This window comes from Rhinolophus hipposideros (genome assembly GCF_964194185.1).
Source record: "Rhinolophus hipposideros genome assembly, chromosome: 10".
NCBI classification, from domain to species: domain Eukaryota; kingdom Metazoa; phylum Chordata; class Mammalia; order Chiroptera; family Rhinolophidae; genus Rhinolophus; species Rhinolophus hipposideros.
In genome coordinates, this window is record NC_138056.1 from 49,655,251 (window position 1) to 49,682,550 (window position 27,300).

General features: G+C 34.9%; 1 protein-coding gene across 16 annotated transcripts in view; it reads left to right on the top strand.

The window, feature by feature from the left end:
* EMSY (EMSY transcriptional repressor, BRCA2 interacting) overlaps positions 1-27,300 on the top strand; it is an 89,670-nt gene that overhangs the window by 50,411 nt on the left and 11,959 nt on the right. For 9 of the 16 annotated variants that reach the window (XM_081062546.1, XM_081062555.1, XM_081062561.1 and 6 more), the window contains 8 exons: positions 3,362-3,511; positions 6,063-6,233; positions 11,908-12,044; positions 14,482-14,655; positions 16,290-16,488; positions 23,984-24,148; positions 25,858-26,013; positions 26,938-26,979. In XM_081062546.1, the coding sequence (XP_080918672.1) occupies positions 3,362-3,511; positions 6,063-6,233; positions 11,908-12,044; positions 14,482-14,655; positions 16,290-16,488; positions 23,984-24,148; positions 25,858-26,013; positions 26,938-26,979 (1,194 nt within the window). The remainder of the gene's footprint in view (positions 1-3,361; positions 3,512-6,062; positions 6,234-11,907; positions 12,045-14,481; positions 14,656-16,289; positions 16,489-23,983; positions 24,149-25,857; positions 26,014-26,937; positions 26,980-27,300) is intronic. The other 7 variants (XM_081062549.1, XM_081062550.1, XM_081062551.1 and 4 more) reach the window with 3 other exon arrangements.

Sequence of the window (27,300 nt, forward strand, 5' to 3'; positions counted from 1 at the left end):
TATCTGGTCATTTGCATATAGGCAGTTTCTGTTACCTGCTTTTTTCCTAGTGAATGGGTTATATTTTCCGGTTTCTCTGTATGCTTCCTAATAATTTTTGTTGGAAACTAGACATTTTAGATGTTTATATTGATATTTTATGTAGTACATATAACTGGGTACTGGTTCCCCCCATTTGTTGTTTTATTTGCTTGGTTATATGTTTTGTGACAAGATCAATTATTTTAGTGAGATTAAGCCTCTGGTGTTATTCCTCAAGGAGGTACAGCTCTGGGGATGCCCACAGTTATTCTGAGACGGTGGTATCGGTATTGCTCTCTTCCTTTTTTTCCATGATCACACTCAGCTGTTAAACTCTACTAACTGATTGCTCTCTTGATTTCAGCAAGGCCATGGAGCATAAGTTGCTCAGAACAAACTAACCTAAATTGTGGCTTCTTTGAAGAAATAGTTTCAGAGGTCTATTTTTGATATTTGTTCTGACCACAGAAGGATTCTTCGCAGCTTCCTTATTCCTCAGTTTTTTTCCTGCAAACTACGTGGCCTGTAGTTGAGACTGTGTCTTCAGTAAATCCATGAATCTCCTTTCTTTTATCACATCTTCCACTGTTCTTGAGAACACCCTTAGACTTGAATTGAATTTCTCCATCATGCTCTGTTGCAAATGAAGTCAGTTCCTTTGGGAAGAGATTAGGAGTTATCTGTTTTATGACTTATTTTTACCTTCAGGCAGTTCTGGAGCTCAGGGGATTGGGTCAGGAGCATATTTCTCTGAATGACATCCCTGCTCTAGAAGCTAAGCACTGAGTGAATGAAGGCAAGTAGAAGGATGGACAGCAGCCTGAGATCTTCTCGGCTTACTTCTCCTAGTGGTGGAGCCACCGCCTCACAAGCCATGGCCTTGGTGATCAGGACCCCAGTATTCCCAGTGGCACCAAGACCAAGGGTGAGCCTTTGTTCCATGAATTGGGTGCTGAACAGAAGAAAGGAGCACCCACTTCTTGACTGCACTTGCCCAGGATTTAACCCTAGCCATAGGTACCTGGGGGCAGGACAAAATAAGCTGAAGTCCTGTTGCTTCAAGTGCAGTTGAAAACCCTACAACTGGAAGCTAGAGGAAGAGGAAACCCTGTGTTCTTGACTGAAGCAGGTCTGGAGAGCAGTCTTGACCTTGTTTGTAATGGGTCGAGGACAGGGAGAGGAGGAACCAGCCTTGGTTGAGATACTACAGATCTTGCCCCTCTTATTGAATTTTTCTGAATTTTCTTGAATAGGTGTTTATTCATTGGTCCTTGGGTCCATTTCTAGAGCTTTTCATTGATTGTATTACTTTTACCAGTTTCATTGTGTTAGCTAGCAGGTTGGCAGATCTCTTCATGCTGTCTTGTCAGAAATTGATCCCTGAAGTAGTTTTTATTTGTTTTTAATTGAGATATAATTGACATATAACTGTTAGTTTTAAGTATACAACATAATGATTTGATACAGGTTTAGTTAACATTACTTAACATCTATCACTACACAGGTACGCATTTTGCGTGTGTGTGTGTGATGAGAACTTTTAAGAGGGATGGTTTTAAGTACATTGGAATTATCTTAAAGGACTGTAGAATTGTCATGTGAAACTATCTGGGCCTGCTGTTCTTTGAAGAAAGGGGGAGCTCTTAAAAATTTGTTTTCATATCTTGCTATTGATGCCCAACCACTGCAATGTACACCTGAAGCTGAATAATACTGAATAATACCAAACTATAATTTAATATATATATATATAGTCACAGGATGTGGAGTGCAGCATAGGGACTAGAGTCAATGGTGTTGTAACAGCTATATGCGATGTCAGAGGGGTAGTAGATTGGGGGGGTTAACACTTTGTGAGGGGTGTAAATGTCTAACTATTACATTATTTTGTACACCTGAAACTAATAAAATTTGTTTTAAGGAAATTTGTCTATTTAGATATCTCTTTTCCGAGATCCGTTTTGGTAATGTTTTTCTAGAATATTATCTATTTGATCCAAATTTTATTTGTAGGAGTAAGCAAAGTAGTTTCTTATGATTCTCATAAGTTTTTCACTGTCTGTGGTTATTTCTTTGGGGACTTCTTTTTATGTGCCTTAAGCATTATTGTAATTCATTAATGAGATAATACTGGAAATAATTTTTCCTCTTAGAGCTTCACTGTTTATGATTTATTAGTCAGAATTACTTTATTTCTAAAATAATAATACTTTATTGATTGAATTTTTGCTATGTGCTAGGTGCTTTACAATTTTGATTTATTTAATCTTCACAATAGCCCTAGAAGGTATGTGCTAGTAGTCTCTTTATTTTTTTGGATGCTGAGTCATAGAGATTAGGTAATTTGCCAAGTTATGCCTAGATGTCATCATATTAGTTTTTTTGTTGGCTACAAGAAATTTGAAATTACTTAAGGCTACTAAATAAATAGATTTGTTTGCTTCCTAACATCTCAACCTAATCACCATCTAAAAAAGTAATAAAATTTTTTGTTTTCTATGGAGTACATTCTATCCCATGAATTATTTCAGTGAAGTTAATGGGGAAAAAGTGTTACCAAATTTTCTTCCTCAGTAAATTATTAGTGCTTAAATTTGTAGTTAGCATGAAATATTTCCTTTAAATGGACGTTGTACATTTGGAAAGTCAGTATAACAATTATAACATTTAAATAAAAATTTTGAAAAATGTAAAAAAATAACCTTACCACTATAACATTTTTATTTTATTTTTACATATTGCCTTCAAATTCTTGTCCACATGCATATTTTTGTAGGTGCAATAATAGTGTATCCTTTATTTTGTATTTGACAAAGTGAGCTATTAAAAGTACTTTTAAAAGAAGTCAATTTAAAAATAAAGGTTCAAAAAGAAAATGTTCTTGGCTCCTTATGGTTTTCAACAGCCTTTAGAGTTTAAGTGGTTAGAGAAATAATGGTGTAATTGGGAATATATAAAAGCTACATTAATATTTGTTATTGTCGTCTTATCCTAATTCTTTTATCCCACGCATTTAAATGGAATAGATTGTCTGTAAAAGTTCAGGTCGTGGCTAATTTGGTTTGAAAGCTCTTGTAAGGCATGCTCATAGACAAAAGAAAAAGAAATTGGTTTTCTTTAAGAATTTAAGAGCTTCTATAATGTTTGATTGTATTCTTGAGTAAGAGAAATTAGGAAAGATAGGAATTTGAGAAATAAAAGTTTAAAGAGTTTCATCCACAGGAAGAAAGTTTCTCTTTAAGTAAGACTGAGTAAATGTAACTACTGTCCTCTTGGGTTGGTATAGGGCACCTGGTTTTAAAAATGATTTGTACTGATTTTTATCTTTCTTCTTTCAAAGGTGTTAAAATCATCACACAACAAGTTCAACCAAGTAAAATCTTACCCAAACCAGTGACAGCCACTCTGCCCACCAGTAGCAATTCCCCTATTATGGTGGTTAGCAGTAATGGTGCAATTATGACAACTAAGCTGGTTACCACACCTACTGGTAAGTTTTCTTGAGCATCAGTACATTCATTCATCATATATTCATTGAGTAATTTCTCTGTATCAGTAACGTGCCTGACACTGGGAAGATAGAGGTTAATGAGACAATTCTTCAAAGAGGCCTTTCTTGACTTCCCTCTTCTGCCCAACTGAAAATAGCTTTCTCTTACTGTTGTACGGTCCCTCTGTTCTTTTCCTTTATAGCTGCAATTTCTAATTACTTAGCTACTTGTTTGTTGATTTGTTTAATGTTTTTCACCTTATTAGACCATAAGCTCCTGTAAGCATAAGGGACTGTGTCTGTTTTATTCACCATATATACTCATATGCAGAGCTGGTCTGTAAGCAAGTGTTTAGTCAGGATTTGTTGAGTGAATGAAAACACAGTCCCAGCCCACCAGGATCTCATTTTGATGATCCTGGGAGTCTGTATTACATTGCAGTGTAGTAAGCATTGCTCAGACTGAGGGAAGCACAGGATAGCATTTTGCCTGATATGAGAGCAACCAGGCTATGCCCAAGGAAGTGACAGTGTAGGACATTTTAAATAGTACCACCCTTTGTCACCTTGAATAGTTACTTAATCCCTCTAAGTATTTCCCCTTGTCTATTTAAATGGGATAATAATTCCTGGACCAAAGGTTATTGTAAGTATTAATTGAAATGAAGTATGTAAACTCCTCAGCAGAGTGCTCAGTGGCTGTCATTATTAATATTAGAATTAGCCATTACTATTATTTTAAATTTGTGTAACTCTTACCAAACTTTTTGAGGAGGGTCAGTATGTGGAGGGTAGAATTTAAATAGTGTAAAATGATACCTGTCTGAAGTTTATAAGCTATCATCTATTGGCCAGTAGGTAAAAGTCTGTACAAACATTGTGCTTAGTCTCCTTTAGGCTTTAGTATCTCCATTTTCAGCTATAAAACAGAGACATTGAGCAACTTGCCCAAGTTCATATAGTCAATAAAAGGCAGAACTGGGATTTGAACCCAGATCTGTTTGAATCAAAACCCAGTACTGTTTTTTAAAAAAAAAATTGTGGTAGAATATACATAACATGAAATGTACCATTTGTAAACGTATAGTTGACTGGCGTTAAGTACATTAACATTAGTTTGCAGTCATAACTATCATCTAGCTCCAGAGCTCTATCTTTCCAAACTGAATCTCTGTATTCAGTAACCAGTAACTCTCTGTTCCCGTACCCACCCCTCCCTTCCCCAGTCTTTGGCCACCACCATTCTACTTTCCGTCTCTATGCAAGGCTTGTATTTTAAAAACACTGTTATTCTTGTATTAAATCTATCATACTTCCCCCAAAACTTTTCTCCATTTGGTACAAAGATAGTAGTGTTATGTATATATGATTTCCTTAAAGGTAGTGAAAAATAATAGTGTGTCTATGCTTATGTATCTATATTAGAATAAGTGCTTCTTTTTTAAAAAACAAGCGTTAAGTTGAAATTTTTTGCAATTATAATTCAACTGATTCAAATTATATATTTACATAGCATACTTACATTGCACTAGATGTTTTCTTCTTATTCAAGATGTATGTTTGCAACCAATTTAAACTCATTCTACTCAATGTTCTTCCTTTTTTAAAAAAGATAGGGATTATATTTTTAAATGGTGAATAACTTGCTAAAAGCATTTTTGGGGGGTGAGGGTTGTTGAAATTGGTTATCACAGTGACTTCTGAATCTGGTAATGAAAAAAATTGTTTTAGTTGAAGGAGGTGTTATCTTAGCCATCTTCATTCTCTCCAAGACTAAGAATTCTTAGTTTAGGAATGGTATTTCTGAGTTACCGGATTTATAAGAAACTGTAAAAGGCTCATCTGGTTAGTTTTTAATTCCTGTTTTGGAAAAGAAAAAAGTCCTAGCAGTAGTGGAGAAATCCTTTGAGAGACATGAAGAAAAATATCCTAACAAGTCAGTTGAAATTGAGGAAATATGTAAATAATGAATTTTTTAGGCTAAAAAGAAATATTCTTGGCAGCTTCAACTTTAATCTCTACTAAAATGATGGAATAACTCTTTAAAAGATGGAAATGTATTTACAGAGTAGCAGAGTACAAAACAGTAAAAGTTTATAAAATGTTAGGTAAAAAATGCCTTATTTGCTGAGTGCTGACATTGTTTTTGGCACTGAGACAGCATATGCAGAGACCTTAAAATCTATAACAGAAATAGCTAAAATGCTTTTCTTTTGGATAAAACTAGTGGAAAAAGAGTAGTAGAAGAAGGGAACAGAGTTAGTTATACTTTTTCTTGGGGTTAGTAATTTGATATAATACATCACAATATTTTTATGTAAAATTCATTCAAATTGATTTGGTTATAATTCTTGCTATGTGCATTGAAAACTGGCTGTAAATTGTTAATGTCTTGACACCTTGAAATTCCATTGTCAAGTTAAAGCAGTGTAGATTACATTGAATTATATAGTTAGACTATATGTTAAACTGTATAAATAGTTAAACTGTATAAATTATCATTCTTCTATAAGTAATGACAAGTTTTTCTTTTGCCTTTTCCCTTTTTTAGGCACACAGGCAACTTATACCCGGCCGACAGTGAGCCCATCTATAGGTCGGATGGCTGCAACCCCTGGAGCTGCAACCTATGTGAAAACTACCAGTGGTAGCATCATTACAGTAGTACCCAAATCATTAGCTACCTTGGGGGGCAAGATAATTAGCAGTAATATAGTTTCTGGTAGGTATATCTGAAATATGTAAAAGGTATAGGTGACTAGTAAGAGGAAAAAGCCTATTTCAACTGTTGAAGAATTCTGTTTGATCTCAGTTTTCGGCTTAGAAATCTAAAGCTGATTTTAGTCTGATGTTTAGTGACGAAGTATAGTTTTTTTTAGTTTTAGCATTAAATTTTCACATATTAAGCTTTTGATAGTTTTAAAATCGAAAGAACATAAATGTTGCTTTTAATTAGAATGGAAAGATTATCGTTTACATTTGTAGAGATTTTTCATTTATTAATATAAAGCATCCTCCTGTTTGTTAATCCATTCAGACCTCATAACTCTGAGATAGTTATCATACCCACTTTACAGATACAGAGAGATTTAAGGTTTTAGAGATGAAATTGACCTGTCTGAGACCACACAAGCTGGATAATAGAAGGGCTAGTATTTATTTAAATGTCTTTGAGGGACCATATCTCATAATTTGAATTACTAATGTCACTTTAGCTCATTAAAAATAAAAATATTTAAACATCTTTATTTACTTTTCACCATTTATATTGACTTTTTACTTTTTAAAAATATTTTACTCAGATAGTGAAGGCTAATTTATTGGTATTTTGGAACCTTACCTGGTTTTTATTGGCTTGTTAATTCTTGAAGTATTTGGGTTGTGGGTCATGAAGTGGAATGTTAACATGGCATTCATTTTCATCGATTATTATTTTTTAATTAAAATGATGTAAATAATCTCTGATCAAACAAGCCTTGTGGACTTTGTCTACCATTTTTGTAGACTAACCGTATTTTGTATGCCCCAGGTGAGTTGTTCTAACATTTTAAAGTGAAGGGATTGAAGTTCCCGGCAGTAATAAGATGTTGCTGATAACTCAGGGAGTGAAAAAAAAGCAAAGCAGGGCATGGTATTGGCATAAAGTACTATATTTAAAGCTGTTAATTTTGGCTCTACTTTTAAGTGTAAGTGAGAAAATCCAGCGTTTGCCAAATGAAGGAGGGTGAAACCAGTAGGGAAAGAATCATCATACTCCAGATTTTAAGAGGGTATTTTAAATAACACAATTAAAACTCAAATTATAATTTATTACCTGACAGTATCTTTAAATAGTATAGTGTACATACTCAAACATTTCTCAAAAAGTGGTCGTGCTCTTCACTGGTATGTAGCCTTTTATGACTGTAAGCGTTTCTCTTATATATGAATTCATGGTACCGTATAACTTGAAGGAATGTCCAGATGTTATGAAGCCTCTATTTGCTGACCTTATTTATGATTTAGCTACTTTGTACTGGGTTAGAACAATACAAGCAAGCACATTTTCCTAGAAGCAAAGAGGTGGTCACATATAACATATCTTTTATTATGTATACATTTTATTCACCTTTGTATTTAAATATAAAGCAACTTAATTGCTATTTTAAGTGTATGGTATACATGAGAATAGTTCGTAAGTTTTTCCAGCACTATAGGATATACTTGGCACATAGTTGAAACAACTCTATTCATTGCATAGAGCTCATTTTATCTACTTGCTTCACTGTTTGACACTTTTAAAGAATTTCTCTCATTTCTGACTGCTCTAAACTGATCCTTATGTTATGTATCACTATTCTTTATAAAGACAGTTCTTTTATTTCATAATATTCTTGTTGTCCATGATATTAAGATTATGGTTTAGTTTATTAGTAGTTTTCAATCCCAGGTTGTTTATTTACAGTAAACTGATAAGCCTGATTGGATGAATTTAGACAGTTTTGTGCTTTCATCCATGAGCAGATGCTGGATTCTAGAGTCTGTACCCACCCCAACTCCACGCCACCCCTGTTCCCCAACAAAAAAAGTATGCTTTTCTTAAAATACACTCAAACATCTAGCTGTAAGAATAGAAAGCTTTTTAAAAAAATGATACTTCCCCTTTCATTGTGGGGAATTTGGAAAATATAGAACAGTACAAAGAAAATTAAAAACTTAATAATTTTCACCATCCAGAGAAATGTGTTAAAATTTAAGTGTATATATTTCTGTTCATTCCTTTCTCTATTCATTTTCTTGTATAAATGTGTTTGTGTGTGTGTGTGTCTAATATACATATACATATATGTTTTTTAAATTGAGATCTAATATCATTAAAAAGATCTAATTGAGATCTAACATCAGATCTAATTGAGATCTAATATCATTAAAAAGTTTTAATCTTTTCATATAAAATTATTTTTCCATTCCATTAAATGTATTTTGACACTCCCCCGACCCCTGCTTAATGGCTACACAATGTTCTCTAATATGATGCACCATAATTTAGCCATTTTCTTATTGTTAAATGTTTTAGGTTGCTTACAAATTTTTTGGTCATTATCAATAATTCTGTGATGAACATCTGTGTATGTAAATTATTATGTAAAGTTCTTAATTCCTTTGTATAATATCCTAGAAGGCAAGTTCATGCTTCTAAAGTACATTCTAAAAGGTCGAGTTTTTCTTTTTATTGGAATAAGCAATTAAATGGAAGGCATGACTATTTTTGCAGTTATTTAACTCGTATCTTATAGAGTCAAATATTTACTCACATGTGTATACATAGAACTATCAGATTAAGGTTTTTTGTGAGTGTTGTTGAGGGTTGGTTAAAGAATCGTGCATATTTTATGCAGAAGATTTGGTCCTTCAGAGGTGAACTCATTATCTTGACTCTGAGGACATTATGGGAACCTTTCACTGTGGCAATACTTGATTTTGATTCTCTTCATCTTTAGTACAATGTCCAGGCAAAGACCAAGTGTTTTAAATTCTTTTTAATTCATTCATTCATTTGCTTATTCTTTGAGCAAAACAACATAAAACATTACCCTAAAGACCAAGATTGTCAGGGTGACTTAAAAATCTGTGAATAGTAAAATCTGGGCCAGTAAATTAGTGTTCTTTACCTACCCTGAGTCTCAAACTTTTATAGGTATCTTGTTTTTAAAGGAATGTCTGGAATGCGTGACTGTCATAGCCCATGATCCTAATGTGATTCACAGTTATTTGCACCCATTGTACCTTTACTCTTTCTTTGTAAGTAAAGACTGTATATAGGTGGGCTCGCTGATGTTATGAGCCAGATGTTGGACTGGATGCTGTGATACATAGGGATGTACATGAGGTGCATTCTCTGTTGTAAAGAATGCTAACTTGTATACATTGTGTTGGAACACACTATGAAAGCATGGGGGAAGACCTTTTTAAAAAATGCGTACTACTTCTATCTTCAGTATAACATAGGTATAGGTATAACCTAGGTATACATAGGTATAACCTGAGATACAGAAACATGCTCACTGGATTTTTAGACTTTTATAATTTGATAATTCTAGTCATAAGTTGTATTCTATTTTAATGTAATGCTGTACTTGCTTTGTCTTATGCTATGCCTTTTTCTTCTGTTTTCTGACATCCCCTCCCTCCCGCCCCATTTATGAAGCTGGTGAACTTGGTTTGCAGCAGTCTCATAAATTGACACACCTCTGTAATGGAAAGGATTAGAGACATTTTTATAGACATAAATCACTTGTTAAGCAAGTTTTGTGTAGAGTTAAAGGTTGGTTTACATTTCCTGGAGGTAGTTTTTAATGCTTACTTTCTAAAAAGATTTTTATTAGCCAAAATTTGGTAAGGCTGTATTGTCAAAGGAGGCATCATAACCAATCACACATGAGGGATTGGAGTTAATTAAGAGCTAAAGTTGATGTAAGTGAATAATAGGTAGCTTGGTTTTTATAGCTCTTAACAGCCTATTCAGAGACCACAGATAAAGGAAAAAAACATTTGAGAAGCTGGTGCATGGATAAAAGTGCTTTTTTATGTAACCTAAGTGTGTTACCTTAGACTGATGAGACATTAGATGATGGCAAGTATATTATAAAGATATTGTAATAAGATTGTCAAAAATTCTTATATATATTCTTATTCTTAGTACAATCTTATTTCTAAATCTACAATATTCTTATTCTTACTACAATCTTATTTCTAAATCTCTATTAAGGAGTGCTAGGGTTTTCCAGTAGAAAAGAATAAAATTTTATTTAATTTTTCATCTTGAGAATACATTAATCAATCATGTTTTTAACGAGTACCTCTTCTGTGCTTAGTCATTTGATAAATGATATGTAAGCCTATAGAAGAAAAATATGACTTGCCTGTTTTCATAGGCAGAGGAAATTACAGGCGCAAAAATTGCATTGGGACTGGTGTGCTCAAGGACCAATGTGGAAACCAGCACACTGAAGGAGAGGTATATATTGGATAATCCTGAAAATTAAAGTCTGACGGAACCTGGAAAGCTAAGCAGAGGAGTTTGGGCTTTGTGTGGTAGGTAATAGGAAGCCATAGTGAAGAACTTACATGTTAGACTAGAGTTTATGGTGTGTATCATGGAGTAGGAACAAAAAAGATCAAATTGGTAGATTAAGGGCCAGATAACATAGGATATTGAAAACCAAAAGGGGAAGTTGGAACCAGAAACGAGGGATTAGGAAGGTTTTTAACCAATTTCATGTATTCTGGGTTCTTGACATGATGGGATTAGTTTTTTGTTTTTGATATTTGATATGACAGGACCATCAGAGCTATTTACATGATAGTGAAACTTGAAATAGGAAGAAAATAATGAGAAGCCAAAAGAGATGGGGATCTGCCTATTGAGCTGACATTGATAACATTTTGAAAGAAGGTACAAGTTGGTGATAAATTGAGTTCATTCACATACTCATTACTAATTGCCATATACTGTGAGCTAAGCACTGAGGAATCGGTGACATGAAAAGATAACAGTATGGAGCTCAAAGACGCTTTCATTTTGTTGGAGGATACTTGGAGTGAAGACAAGGCATGAATTAAAGATTTGTACCAGGATTTCCAACTTGGATAATGAGAAGAATAGTAGGGTACAAATTTGATAGATACGTTTCATAGGTAGAAGAGAAGCAGATTGTGGAAGAATCTGGGTGAGAGGGAAAGATAATATTATGTTTCAATCAGTAGAGATAGATTTACTAAGTAGATCTTAATAGTTGGAAATATAAATTTATATACGTATATATATAAATAGTATGTATAGTTTCATCCTCACTCCTTAAAGTGCTGCAGATTATAAAAGCACATGTTTAATCTGTGACTTGATCTCTGAGTCAGTGTTTATTTTGTCTTAATCACACAAAAATTCGTGAATTATTTAATAAATTTTCTCTAGAGTCTGATGTTATTTGAGTTTTGATAAGTACTACCTCTTTTTTATGATCTTTCTGAAGAATTTTCCCATCACACTAGTAATACAGATAAAACACTGGGTTGGGGGAAATATATATCATGGAATAGAGATTCTGATTTGTTTCAGTTAATTAGTCAGGAGAGGCGTATTGACGGAGAAACTGATAGTGGTATTTTCAGGTTCTGAGTTTGGTGGGTCCTCAGATTCCCAAAAGATGACTGTTGCTAAGAGCCAGTTCTTAATCTTCTCTCATTCTAGGACAACTTGTACTTTACTGTTCCCAGCCTTCATTTTCATCCTCATGACAGCCTTCACATCACCTGGGGATGACATTGATGACATGCATGAATTGTGTACAACACAAACAAGTCATTCAGTATCACTAGTTCTTAACTCGGGCCTCCTTTTCTCCCTCTTCTCTAAGGAACGACCACCAAAATCACTACCATCCCCATGACTTCCAAGCCCAATGTGATTGTTGTGCAAAAGACCACAGGGAAAGGAGCGACCATTCAAGGCCTCCCAGGCAAAAACGTCGTCACAACGTTGCTCAACGCCGGGGTAAGTAAGAGCTCGAACTGAGGCCTCTGCGGTCTCCTGAGGACGTTAAGGACCAGCTGTGCAAACATTTGCCTCACAACTTCAGAACCCTGTAATGGCCACAGTGGCTCGATTTACCACCCCTGTGATGTAATAACTGTTCAAACACCAGCCACGGATGCCATTTTTCACAGTAATTTCTAAAACCTGTTGTTTATAGCTAGGCTGCTTATGACCATGATTTAGATGCTTAGCTTTATCCCGATGGAGGATTCCACTGGCTTCACTACAGGAGGGCCTCTGTGAGAGGATCATTTTATTCCTGTATGTGGCCAGTGGAGAGTAGCCTTGTATTTGGCCTGGCCTGGGCAAAGAAAAGTATTTGGGATTAAGACTGAATTAATTGACAGGGATTTGTTACTCTGGTGTTTTCATTTTTACCCCTGAGCTAGTAAAAAAAAAAAAAAAATCAAATAGATTTATTTATAGTTGTTTGTTTATATTTATAGGTAGTTTTTAAGAGGTTAAGAGGTTTGGAGTTAGATAAACCTGTGCTTTGTGTCTTAGTATTGTAGTTGTTTGACCTTGGCTAATTTACTCAACTTCTCTTATCCTTAGTTTCCTCATTTGTTTGTTGGGGGTGATGATCTCTACCAGTGAGTTTGTTGACTGACTAGTAGCTAATTTGAAAGTGTTTAGAACAGTACCTGACACATAGGAAGTCCTCAATAAATGTTTTGGTTGTTACTCTTGGTACTTAACTGTTGAGGCTGGTAATATCCCTACTTTGCTAGGAAAAAGAGTGCTATACTTCACTGTAGCAGATCTCTCATAGCTTTCTAGGCATCAGTCTTTACAATGTTGATAGGGGGCCCAGCATTAGATTTTTTCATCATGTGGGAAAACACAGATTGTTCCTAGCCTGAGTTCACATAGTAAGCCAAAAGTAAAGGATTAGAATTTAGAATTTTCAGAGCTCTTTATAGTCTTTATAGTTTGTACTTTCATAGAACTTGATATATGCGAGGGGATGCCATGTGCCCTTGGTCCTATGGTCACGTAGATCTAAAGTCGTGTAAATCCTAGCTGCTAGATATATCTAATAGCAATAATTTGATACAGGAAATTATAGTAAAACAAGCAGAAAAGACTATAAGACCATCCTCTTTACCACACGTGTACACACACATCAGAAGAGCGTTTTCAAAAAATAGCCTGCTAGTTGGTTTTGATTGGCTTTGAATGGGTCATTATACTTGGACAGGGCCCATCAAGCCATTTTAATAGATAGGCATGCCCACTTGCAAACCAGCACTCTTGGCAAATGAACTAGAGCTCTTTCCAGAGACGCTGCTGTGAAAGGGGTGTTTGTGTTAAAATAAGTAATCACGCAATTGACAGACACTTCATGTTTTCCTTAGATAATTACAGCAGATGGTTAATTTTGTGATTTTTTTTAAATCATATTTAGTTCTGAATTCATGGTGATTACCTTTTTGCCGGCTCACCTGGGTGCTTTATTTTTATTGGCTGCTAAATTTAGACAGCCACATACTTGAATGATGATGACTAAAACTTAAGAATAACTGATAAGCTGAAACATTTCAGATCCTTTCCTTTTTATTTATGGATTTAATTTTTTTTAATTTTAATAATTTAGTAAAATTACTGTATTCGAATTTAATTTAGTTTAGTTCAAGTAATGACCAGAAAATGGTGCTTAAGAATAAAATACCAGATGAAAATGCAGAAAATGGTGAAAAGTTAATGGGCTTAAGCTATGGTATCTAGTTAATAGACTAAAGTGATATTAGTAGCAGTAATAAAACATGGGAAATGCTCTAATTTTTTCCTTTGTGTTTTCCCGTATAACCTCAGAAAGAATGTTAATATCTTTGCTGATTTCATCTCTTGCCCATACTTTTTCACATAGATATTCTGCTATTTATCCTTATAATTTTATACTTGGGGAACTTAGTTTATTTTGTATGTGTACATTTAGCTATTGGTATAATGCACAATAATTCTATTATGTAAATGTTCATTACAGATAAATTAGAAAATGAAAATGAATGTGGGGGGTGGGGCAAAACCTGTAATCCCAACTCTTAGAGAGAGAACCATTATTAACAGTTTAGTAAATATTCTTCTATAATTTTCTGACTCTTAATATATGTATTCTGTGAACGCGACAGTATAATTATTCTTATGTGAGTAATTTATTGTTTTATTCACTCATCAGGAAATACTTAACACCTTGTTTGGACAGAAAGACTTCTAAGATTTCAACTAAGTCTGGGATTTTTGATCACCTGGAAACATTGTTCTTTGTTGCCCAATTTATAGTCCTTTTCCCATTATCCTGGTAAAATCTTTCTGTGATTTTTTTTTCAGTGAAAGAACAGTTTTTATCATTTAAATGCATATAAATCTCATATAGTCACTTACTTCACTTTAGGGAGAAAAGACTATTCAGACAGTGCCAACGGGAGCAAAGCCAGCTATCATCACTGCTACAAGACCCATCACCAAAATGATTGTAACTCAACCAAAAGGAATAGGTTCCACAGTTCAACCAGCAGCTAAAATCATCCCAACAAAAATTGTTTATGGGCAGCAAGGGAAAACACAGGTATGCTATATAAGATATGGTGGTTTTTCTTGGCTCAGGTATATTTTAAATTCCTAAAATTCCAAGGTAGAAATTTGAAAAGATCACTAATCTTTAAAAAGTCAGGTAGTTAAAAGTTATGACTGAATGTGTATAATTATCCATTTATTTTCAAAACCCGTGTTTCATTCTTCAGTACTTTTTTTTTTTTAATATATAAATATTTGTGTCATATCATGAGCAAAGATTGGAGAAAAGAATCCCCTTGGAATAAAATTTGCTGAAGTTGTGTATATTATTTGAGGAGTATATGGTTGAGGGAGAAGGTGGTTATTCAGAATCTCTCAAAGAAAAGTATTTACTTTTTTATGAGCTATATGGCCATCGAAAGCACTTTGTTATAAATTTGCTTTACTTGAAACCTAAATAATGTAGAAACCAGAGATCTGTTCATTTTTTAACTACTAAGGGAACTTCTGGAAATTTGCCTGGGAAATTGAGACTCAGGATTTACTCTTATGTTGCTGGGCTGTATATTTTGCAAATGCTTTAACTGCTTGTCTGAGAATATCAAAGGAAGCAGTTAGCTTTGGTTGAGGAATGCCATCCTAGAATTTTTATAAAAGGTAGTGATTTACTTATAAACTAATAATTTGCCTTTAGAATTGATTCCCTCAGGATCATAGCCATATAGTTTACTATCTAAACAAGTAAGTTTTATGATGAGAAGTAAGTCCAAATTTTCTTTTAAGTTTCAACTGTAACAATTTCATTTACTCCGTCATCTAAGTCATAGTATAACCTATATTTTCATTCTGGAATTCTTGGAAATCAGTGACTTAAGAGTCTGAAAAGGGTTAAAATCTTATATATGTACGGGAGAAATGAAAAATAAATATAGTGAGTTAACATTTTGATCCCATGCACCCAATTGAAGTTAACTTCTTGAGTCCAAATTTTGAAATGGAATGGTTCAGTTTGAAAATTTTTTCCCATTTCACTTGTTTTAGTGTCTGTAGTTTTCACTTTTTCCAAGAGTTGATCTACCACATGTTCCATATTGCTTGTAATAGTTGTCTAAATCATTGTTCCTCTGGGGATTTCTTCAAAGATGATTTAGGTCCCAAGTAAGTTTACTTTGTGCATATGTCAATTAGGAATTTTATTTGGTTGCTAATGAAAGGAAACCTAAAGAACAGTGACTTACTTAAATTGGGTTTTATATTTATTATGTTAATAAATGTTCAGAGGTGGGGAAATCCTAGGCTGTTATTGTGGCTCAGAATTTCCACTGGAAATCTAGGCTCCTTGTAGCTTTCTGTTCTGCTATCCTTAGCTTGTGGCTATCATTTCTACTATACAGCCTATAGGTAGTTAAATGACTCCTGACGTCATTACAGGCAAGGAAAAAAGGGGGTAAAGGCTCTTGTCAGAATCATGGCTGTCACAATGTGGCATGTGCCACTTAAAACATAACGTTTCTTGACTATAATTTGTTCATAGATTGAATTAGTCTTTGATGTACAATGCTGTGCCCACAGCATGTACAAAATGCTGTTTTCCATGTCTGGAAAATATTATTCATGACCTAGAAGTTTAACATTTTAAATAGTGCTCTAAAGTTTAAACTGGGTGTATTTCTTTTTTTCCTCTAGGTTCTTATTAAACCCAAACCAGTGACATTTCAAGCTACAGTTGTTAGTGAACAAACAAGGCAGCTGGTCACGGAAACATTACAGCAAGCATCCAGGGTGGCAGAGGCTGGTAATTCTTCTATTCAGGAGGGAAAAGAAGAGCCACAGAGTTACACAGATAGTAGTTCCTCTTCTACAGAGTCCTCCCAAAGTTCCCAAGGTAAGATCCATTTTACTTCTGATTTATATAATTACTGTTGACATAGTGCCCTAGTTCCAAAATACTTGCATCTAGGAATTTCAGACAAACATGTATGCTTTGATTTGTCAGTTCTTTAGATTTTATTTTCTTTTGTTTGATATGCAACCAGTGAGCTGAAGTTTTGTTTTTGGTAAGGCTTGCAATTCTTTCCTGCGTGATATATGTTCATCAAATAATTGAGAAACTTTAGATGATAATTTTGACAGGTATGTATTATCAAACTGGTTCTAGCTGTGGTTCTCCTGTTTGCTTGGGTAAGTAGAAGTGTGCAAAAAAGCAAATACACTATTTGAAGTGGTTGTTACTGAACATTGAGAAAGAATCAAGGTGACCAGAGATGGGCTATAAATAAATGGGCTGTAAGTAGGGTGACCATACATTGCAGTTTGCATGGGAGAAGTCCTAGTTTATGTTCTAGCATAATTATTAAATAGCATTTCCTTTCACTCTCAATAGGTGTCCCAGTTTAGGTGATAATTGTATGACTCTCCTAACTGTTAGAAAGGAGCTATGAAGCCAGACTTCATAGTAGGGAAGCTCTTTGTCCTCAGTGCTGTTTTAATTATGTCGTTCTTCTAGGAAGTCTCTTGAAATAAACTCGTGATCACAATTTTTGAACCTTCTACAAATCTAGTACTCATGTCTATCAGTTACTTTAACCACCCTTATAGTCAGGTGGTATGTTATGCCTATGCTTATACACTCTGATACATCTAAACAAATCTGTTTCTCTTCCCTTGATCATCATTCTTCATTCACTCCATTCTCTCCATCTGCCTCCCCATTATCCTCTCTGAAGTGCTTTCTTACCATTTTTCTAATACAGATTCTTCATATTGTGCGAACATTTTATTATTTTAATTCTTCAGTGGAGTCTTCCCAGATTAGTCTTAACATGATTCAAATTGGTGACTAATTCCATTAATTCAGTCTGACAATTATTAGTTTATAGTATGTACAAGCCTTGTGCTAGACCCTTCAAGGTTGAGTAAAATACAGTTCTTGTCCTCTAGGAGCTTGACATCTAGAATAGGGCCTCAAACAATACATTTCAACTTCAGTGTAAGAATTCTATTAATAACAAACCAAAAAATGCCAAAGGCTGAAAGTTCACACTACAGTGAGGTGAGGATGAGCAAGTTTCGTGAAGGAAGTAGCATTTGAAATGGTCTTTGAAAACTCATGAATTCAAAGTAAACAAAGATGTTGATTTTAAAAAACAATGTGTGACTCATTTTATAAAATATGTAAAATATTTAGCTTAGAAGTTGGTGCTAAGAGGGGAACATGAACAAGTATATATATATATATATATATATATATATATATATATATATATATATATAAATCTCAGATTATCTTTTGAAATTGGTCTTCTTGTCCTCAGGGAGCGTAAGTCATTCATTACTTCCCAAACATATCATTTCATTAGTGAGTCTTCAGTTTTCATTCTTTTCATTCCAAAAATGGGACAAAAGTTTGGCTATTTTTGGAAGTGATTGAGTATAAGGTTTTCTGCTCTTCAATCTGTTATTATACATGGCATCATCTATTGGTATTTATTTGTTCTCTATCATTGTGTATTTAAAAAAATATTCTATAATATAAAAACATTTCATAATTCACAATAGACATATCGAATATAATTGACTATAAAGGCAGTTTTAGAATCTGCATTTGCCCCTCTCTCCAAATCCTTGTGTAGCTCCTCAGTTATCACAAAGACAAGGGGCTGTTCCGTGTGTGTGTGTGTGTGTGTGTGTGTGTGTGTACACACATATACATATATATAGGCTATGATTTAAAGAGAAAGGGGTAAAGGTTTTAGTCAATCTAAGATCATCCTGCTTTTCAAAATATGTGAGGGTCATAACTACTCGGAGTGTAAGCACTACATAGCAGTCCATTTTTACTTTATATTGCTTTTGTAGTTTTTAGTCACCTGCCTTCTAGCAACATTTTCTTTTAATGTACTTTCAAACTTACAAAAAAGTAGCAGGAGGAGTAAAAGAATTGTATATACTCTACCTAGATTCACCACTAGTTTGCATTTTTCCCTATTGGCTTTGTTGTTGATTCTCTTTCTGCCCCTCCTCCACCCATTTGTTTATCATTTTTAAATTTCTTAACCATTTGAGAGCAAATTGTAGCTATCATGACCTTCACCTCTAAATACTTAGATTTGTAGGTTTATATTTCTTAAAGTTAGTCTTTTTATAACTAAAATGCAATTTATCAAAATTAAGAAATTTAACAATAAGATGTATAATCTACAATCCATTCAAATGTCATCAACTGTCCAATAATGTTCTTTATAATTTATTCCCCCAGTCTACAATCCAATTCAGGATCAAGCATTGCATATATATAGGCTATGATTTAAAGAGAAAGGGGTAAAGGTTTTAGTCAATCTAAGATCATCCTGCTTTTCAAAATATGTGAGGGTCATAACTACTCGGAGTGTAAGCACTACATAGCAGTCCATTTTTACTTTATATTGCTTTTGTAGTTTTTAGTCACCTCCCTTCTAGCAACATTTTCTTTTAATGTACTTTCAAACTTACAAAAAAGTAGCAGGAGGAGTAAAAGAATTGTATATACTCTACCTAGATTCACCACTAGTTTGCATTTTTCCCTATTGGCTTTGTTGTTGATTCTCTTTCTGAAATTAAAGTTGCCTTTAATTGTCATGGGCTCTTTAATTTCTCTTTCTGAAATTAAAGTTGCCTTTAGTTGTCATGGGCTCTTCGTTTTCCTTTAACTTGGTATAGTCCCTCAGTCCTTCTTTGTGTTTCTTAACCTTGATATTTTGGAAGAGTCAGTCAGTTACTTTGTAGAATATTCTTTAATTTGTTTTTGTCTGATGTTTTTTCATGATTAGATTCAGCAGGAATTCCACAGATGTTTTGTCCTTAGTTTTATCTCATCAGGAGGCACATGATGTTAGTTTGTCCCAATACTGATGATGTCAATGTTGATCACTTGGCTAAGGCGTTATCTTCCCCTGGTTTTGCATTATGAAGTTGAAGTTACCATATTTCCCTTCGAGATTAATATTAATTTGTGGGGAGATACTTGGAGACTATATAAATATCATGTTCCTCATCTAACATTTATCAACTAGTTTCAGCATTCGTTGATGATTTTCTAAAGTCGATTATTTATATATTTGATATTTGGAATTTTACTGTAAAAACGAATCCACCTTTTCTTGAATTCAGATCTTTTCTCCGGTTGACTTCCTTTACGCAAGTCCTGGAATAAAGATGTCTTTATGCCAAGGGAATTTCTTGATTTCTACTTCTAGTTTCTAAATTTTCCCCACCATCTCCCACCCCCCAGAAGGAGCAGTTTACGCCTTGTCCTATTCCTTATTCCTGAACTGTCTCCTCGCAGGCTAGAGTAGAGGCCTTCATCTTCACCTTATTGTACCACAGATCACCCTGGAGGGCTCCTCATTCCTTCTACACTGTGCTTCCAGAATTACTTTGGTCTTTTTATTTTGTACTTGTTTGTTTGTTAGTTTGTAATGTTTTATTTTCCACAAGGCTACTAGCTTTTCAAGGGCAAGGATCACTGTATATCCATCTCTGTATATCCAATAATTACAGAGAGGCTGACTAGCACTCAGTAGGCACTCAGTAAAAGTTTCACTGAATGAACACACAGCAAAATGGCAGCCATAGCATCTGTGGCTTAGTATTAAGCTTCAGCCTTATAAACGCATTTTTATTGCCTGAGTCCAAAATGTTTCCTTTCTGAGGTTCCCTCTAACCTTGTGAGTGGTATATGCGTGGAGTATTTTTAGATCTTGGTGGATAATTAGGAGACCAGGCCTAATGGGTCAAGACCATACTTGCCTAGGTCACTTACTGAAGATTGGACAATATATCTTCCACAGCTCCTGAACTTTCATTCCTAGTTGGAGCTTTTTTTTTCTCTTTCTCATTGGGGAATACGCTAGCTTTATTGGGTTCTATATTTTAAAAAATAAAAATATATTAAAAGTTTCTTATATTCTGTTTGTTTCCAACCTGCTTATTCTGTAGGTGGAAAACTCTTAAAAGTTTGAAGGTGGATTAGAGAGAATACAAGATTATGTGAAGTACAATGGAAGAAAACAAGGAGACAAAACCAAGGGTAGGGATTTAAGATGGAACAAGGCATGAGGCAAATACGAAAATGTATCCTATAAAGACATTGCTTTAAATAGGCCACACCTGGTTTTTAGGATGATTTTTCCAGAAGCTTCATGATCTGGGTAGTCATAGTGAGGGTGGGGAATTAATCCAGGTTAAGCAAAACATACTTGTTGTAGAACTTTTCAGAGCCATTATGTGCTAATATATATATTGTGAAAGATGACGTGTGGAGTATATGATGTAAAATGCTCCCCAACTCTTTGGCCATGGAACCTTTCTTTTGTAGAACATCTTTAGGAACTAATGTTCTCTGGAACATTTTTGGCAGTGCTATCTAGGCAGTTACATACTGTGCAAACCTCAGGCGTTGTGACAATCCTTCAGAGGGAAGGCGCATATTACATCATAGGAGGGATGCAGACACGTTGGGTTTAGTTTAGAAGAGGGGGTTTCGATGGGTAAGGCCTCTGAGAATCCTTTTATGTGAGGAATGCGTGGTGGAGGCAGAACATTTATCACGGACAAGAGAAGAGAAGGATTGGGTTCATTTTGGGGGACACGGGAGCTGTCATCAGTTATCTTGAGGACCGTGATGTGGAAGAGGGAAAAGAATTGGTCTTTGTGGATACATAGACAGAAACCAGAACCACTGGGTAAAAGTCACAGGAAGACCTGTTTCCACTCCATATGAAATTGTTTTCTAACAATTCAGAGGTGGAAGGAAACTGTTTTGGAAAGTAGTGAGTTCTTTGGTGCTGGAATTCCCAGACTGGCTGGGATTTGTTGTGAAGATTTTAGCATAGGCTTGATGATAGTGTTAAATGAATGTTCAGATCTTTTCTAACTGAAAGGTCTCACGATTCTATGAAAGTGTGGTATAGGCATTTTATAGTAAAGGTATAAATATTTGTTAAATGACGTGGGGGGAAAGATATCTGAGGGTCAGCAGACCACCATCCTCAAGAGAGATAGAGAAGTCATTCAAAAAGAAACAACAACCTTCCCAAAGAAAACAAAATCAATATAAAATAGCTCTGGAATTTTTAATTACCATTAACAAACTGTAACCCCCACACCAAAAAAAAAAGAAACACTAGGCAGAATATATGCCACACCAGGGATGTATAATTTCCATTAAACTTCCCCAAAAATCTAGAAGATGAAAGCTACATAATCAAATGGTACTGTGAGATCAAGCTCTCTGACCCTAGCCTCAGACTTAATAGACAGTAGATTTATCCAGACTAATCATAAGCCGAAAGTAGAGAGGAAAATCACTCAAGGAATGGTTTTCTCATCCAGGTTCACACACTCACTCTGGTCCCAGTTGTTGGGGTTGTTGCAGTAATACTTTATGATGGTCAGCTAGTTTTTCTGAGTATGGCTAGAAAGAGAGCGAGCAGTCTCCCCAGTCCCTATAGGATGATGTTCATGGTGACGTCTCCGAGAGGTGCTCCCATGTGGAAATTCATTTTCTAGTTTCTTTCTACCTTATCTCTCTATGAATGCAATCCTTGCTTTCCTCTAGATTTTCAATGCATATAGAGTTGGGTTGCCAAGTCATTCTTTGCCTATAGGTCCTCTCACCTAACCGAGGGGTACTTATATCATCAATGATTTCTTAAATTTGAGAACTTAGGTAATATAAAAAGAATGATTCCCTAATATAATCAGTTCTTTTAAGTTTAAATTTGATATATCTACTTAGATGAGTAAAGAAAAATTGTTATATGCTTCACATGGCATTTGGTGTTGCAGGATAGTGTTCTTTGATCTAGATTTTGGGGAAAGTTTAATGGAAATTATACATCCCTCATGTGACATATATTCTACTCAGTGTGGGTTTTTTTTGTTTTTGTTTTTGTTTTTGTTTTTGCAGGGGAGCGTATAGTTTGTTAATGATAATTAAAAATTCCAGACCTATTGTATATTGATTTTGTTTTCTTTGAGAAGACTGGTATTTTCGTTTATTTGTTTTGAAGTGTTGTTCCCCTGTCCCAGCTTTTTTGGACAACTTTGTGATTTTAAAAATATAATCGTTATAGAAGGTTGAACTTATGTTATATTTATTCTTGTTTTTTGGGCTACACGAATTCTTTTCATTCTTCTGTGATGCTTTCACTGACCATTCCAATTCAAAGTAGTCTTTTTATATATATATATATATTTATTTATTTTATTTGCTCTAATCATTAGATTTTACCCGCAAATACAAAGCTATATGTATATTTTTTGTGTCTCCTTTATTATAATCTAAACTTGGGAGTATGCATTTATACATCCTACATAATTTTCTGTGTGGTGTGTTGGACAAAGGAGTTTAAATTTAACATTAGTCTACTCCAACCTGCTTACTCTGTAGATGGAAAACTCAATAAATAATGTGTTGCTTGATTTGATAGACATTTAGTGTTTACATGCATACCTGTATAGCATGAATATAATAAACCTTGAATTAGGGCTGTAATTTATTTTGAAACTAACAAAAAGTTAGAATTGAGGACTTTTTCAGGTCACCACCACCACAACAAAACTAACATTTCTGTTGTCTTTCATAGTTACAAAGCTCTTTTTACATATATCATTACATTATATCCTCAGACGTTCTGGGAGGTAGAGAGGTGATTTTATTGCCACTCTAGAAATAATACTGAGGCCCAAAGAATCAACTTGCTAATAATCGATAGAGCTGGAGCTGTAACCTAAGACTTTGAACTCCAAATGTTACACGTGCCCTATTATATATCATGCTGCTTCTAGATCATCTATCCATTCTTATTGTCAGTAGACAGGATTTCCTTTCAGTAATTCGGTCATCCGATACTTACTGACTGAATGCTGAGGTTGTATTACAGAACACACTTTCAGGAACTTTGGGGGGAAAAAAGATTTCTACTGCATTTTGTTCTCACTCTACACAAACATGCACCCATCTACACAAATGCACACCTATTTATTACAGCAATTATCACAATGAATTGTAATTGTCTTTTTACATGTCTGTCTCCCCAACCAGATTGTGTGCTTCTTGAACATCCTCTGATAATCTTTGAGCTGCTTTATGTCTTCAATGCCAAATACAGACTCTGGCATAGAGGTGCCCAGACTGTTGAATCAATGAATGAATGAATAATTGAATACAGACATGAAAGACATTATGCCTTCAGGGGGCTTATTGTCTTCTTGGGGAGATGAAGCATGAAATTTACAATAAATACAAAGGTTAAAAAAAAAAGCAAGTTGTTTTTTTTTTTTTTTTTAAGAGAAACTTTGTTTATAGGGTTTGTTTTTTTTTAACTAATATAAAACAGATTCCCAGCCTGTAGTTCATGTAATTGCTTCCCGGCGTCAGGATTGGTCAGAACATGAGATTGCAATGGAGACTAGCCCCACCATAATTTATCAGGATGTATCCAGTGAATCACAATCAGCTACTTCAACAATCAAAGCTCTATTAGAACTGCAACAGACAACAGGTATGAATTCACATGCTCAGCTGAATGAAGCATGTTATCTCTAGAGATGGGTTGTGCTAAAATACTACCACTGTTATATTTTCTTTGTTATTATTTGAGCACACTTCCCCCCTCTGGACTTGTCTATAATCATTGGTACAGTCTGTTTACTTGTCAGTTCATTAAGATATGCACATGAGTACTGAAGGATAGATATAGTCGGTAGAAAGGAGAATGTAAAGAGCTCTTCTCTGTCTTCTGCTTAAAATGGACAATTCTGTTGCCCCTTGTCATAGAAAGGAGTAGGTCTGTCACTTCTAAGCAGAAAGATAGATGCGGCACAGCTGCCAGTTGTACTCCAGCGTAGTAGCAGATTGAAGGGCTCCCGCCATCATTCTTGATATTAGTGGGGCAGTTTTATGGTCGTAAAACACCATGAATGGCCCTTGCTAGTATTCTGATTTGTTTGAATTTTACCTTCATATTTCTTTATATAATGAATCACTTGAGCTTCCATGGAAAGCTATCCTCATTTAACAAGATCCTATCCGTATTTCTAGTTACTAAATATCTTCAATGAACTCTAGGCAAAACCTGTATTATAAATACTGACTTTTCTATAATAATGGGTCAAAGAGTTTCAAAGTACTTAAGGGACCTTAGCGATGATTTCATCCAACCCTTTCATTTTATGGATAAGTAAACTGAGATCTAGAGAGGTTACCCAATTGGTTAGTGGCAGAGTGAGACTCCACATCTTTTGATTCCTATTCAGTGTCTTCTCTACTTGTGGGGTGACTTTTGTATTCTTTTGGTTTTGTTTTGCTTTCTTTGTTTAAATGATTATTTTGATTTTTGACATTATATGCTTTGTGGGAATAATCTGAATGATCATTCAGTGGACTTAATTACTGGTTACTGTTTGTTGTAACATCCACTCTACACTACCCCAAAAATACTAGCATTTAATGTAAGTCTTTGGTTAACCTTTCTGTATATTGGTATTATTTTTGGCCTTAGTCGTTTCCTCAGAGCCCTGTTTTTGACATACTCAGCCATTTCCATTAATGCCTTATAGAGGGTGGAAACTGAACAAGTAGACTTTGTAGAAAAAAATGATAAGATATAAAAGTAAATCTATTCATGGAAACCATTCTTGATTTCAGACCATTCCATAAGACATTTTTATAGGAACAGAGAGGCCATTTTTTCCTAACACTAAAAATTTTTATTTTTTAAGTGTCACTGAAAACATTGTAATATTTATTTAAAATTATGTCAGATTTTTAACTGATCACTGTGTTGTACAATTCTGGGTAGATGTGCCTGAGAGCAAATCATGCTTCGTACTGCTTATTCACTCTTTGTTTTCAGGTATTGAACTCAAGAATACCAGGGACTACCTTGAAAAAGGGTAAAGGAAATGTTCTAAAGAGAGTGTCTACAAGAGAAACAGACCCAGTCGCCTGGCCTAGTGATAACAGGCTGGGATTGTACTCTGATTGCATGAGTCCTTCGTACTAGGCTGCTGGGTACTGTTGCATAAATGGTGGACTCGATAGCCATACATAGCAGTCTGCTTATTTCTTTTCAACTCACTGTCTCCTTAATCACTGCCACTGTGTCACCCCAGAAGTCGGGTTCATTATACCCATGGACAGCTCTGGTTTTGGTACTTGTTTTGGTACTTGGTAATAAAAGTTGACTTTTCCCCTGACTTTTTTATGCAGTAAAGGAAAAATTGGAATCTAAACCAAGACAACCCACTATTGACTTGAGTCAAATGGCAGTGCCTATTCAGATGACCCAGGAAAAGAGACATTCTCCTGAGAGTCCATCAATTGCTGTGGTAGAGTCAGAACTAGTTGCTGAATACATCACCACTGGTAGGTGTCCTCTTAAAAAGTAGCATTACGGTAGGAGAGCTACCTTCCTGGATTATATGGGATGGTTGTTTGGTGGGGAATATATTTCTTATGTTTCTAGCTCTTTTCCAGTTTGCTCTGATTGACATTGTCCTTGGGATTTACTCTGCCTTTAATGAGTAGGGGGAAAGAATCAATCAAGTATCTTTTATCTAAGAATAAATATTTTTCTGCATCTGAATTTTTAGTTTTGGGGGAGAGGAAGTGGGTCAAGGGAGGAAGAAGGTATAAAATCCAACCCTTTTTTAATGTGAAGAAAAAATGGAAAACTTGAAATTCCTGTAAATACTTAGGAGTTCTGGTGGAAAGCGAATTAGGTATTTGTTTAAAATGTGGTCTGGCAGCAAAGCACTAATGCGATTTTTGGATGGCATGTATGGAGAAGCGGAGCAGGAAGGATAATAGATTCTTTCTCTCACATTCGTGAGACCACACCTGGAATACTGCTTTCTGTTTTGGGCACTTCATTACCTTGAGATCTGAACCAATTCAGAGAATAGTAACGTGAATAATGAGGGGTTAGGAGAAATGACTTAGGAGGCAATAATGTAAATAACACCTGTCTTAAGTATTCTTAAGCAGTGATTAAAAGAGAACATAAAGTTACAGATATTTAAAGGCTGTAAATACCAAAGCAGAAAAGGAATTCTTTGGCATCATTTTAGTAGGTACTAAAACTAATGGGTTAAAATTGCCAAAAAGGGAAAATCCAGTTAAAGATTATTGAAAGCCATCTATCTAGCGTCTTTCTTTTGAGATACTTAGCAGAAAGCTACATGAAGCCAAGGGCAGTATGTTGGGGAAATTAGTATTAACCTCTGGGAATAGACTGGATATAATTAGATGAAAAGACCTATGATTTCTTCCCTTACTTATCCTTTTCAGAACGCACTGATGAGGGGACAGAGATTGCTTTTCCCCTTCTAGGTAAGTGGTGTGCATCCATTTGTAGTGTAACCAAAGGTAAAAGATGATTGTTTTTGGGGGAACCACCTAAATGGATGCGCTCTACTCTGATCTGGTAGAGGAAAGGGAAGCTCCACTCAGTGAAAGAGGGAGAGAAATTTTCTTGTTGCAGAATAGTGGGATTCTTTCTCAGAAATGAGCAGTTTGACATTGGAAAAAGTAAGAGTTGTTTAAAGAAGTAAGTTACTCTTTTATGGTGTTTATACGGCTTCGTTAAGGTCACTTCAGCTGTTTACCAAATGTTCACTCTGTGACTGCCTCCCATAATCTCCTCCCATCATA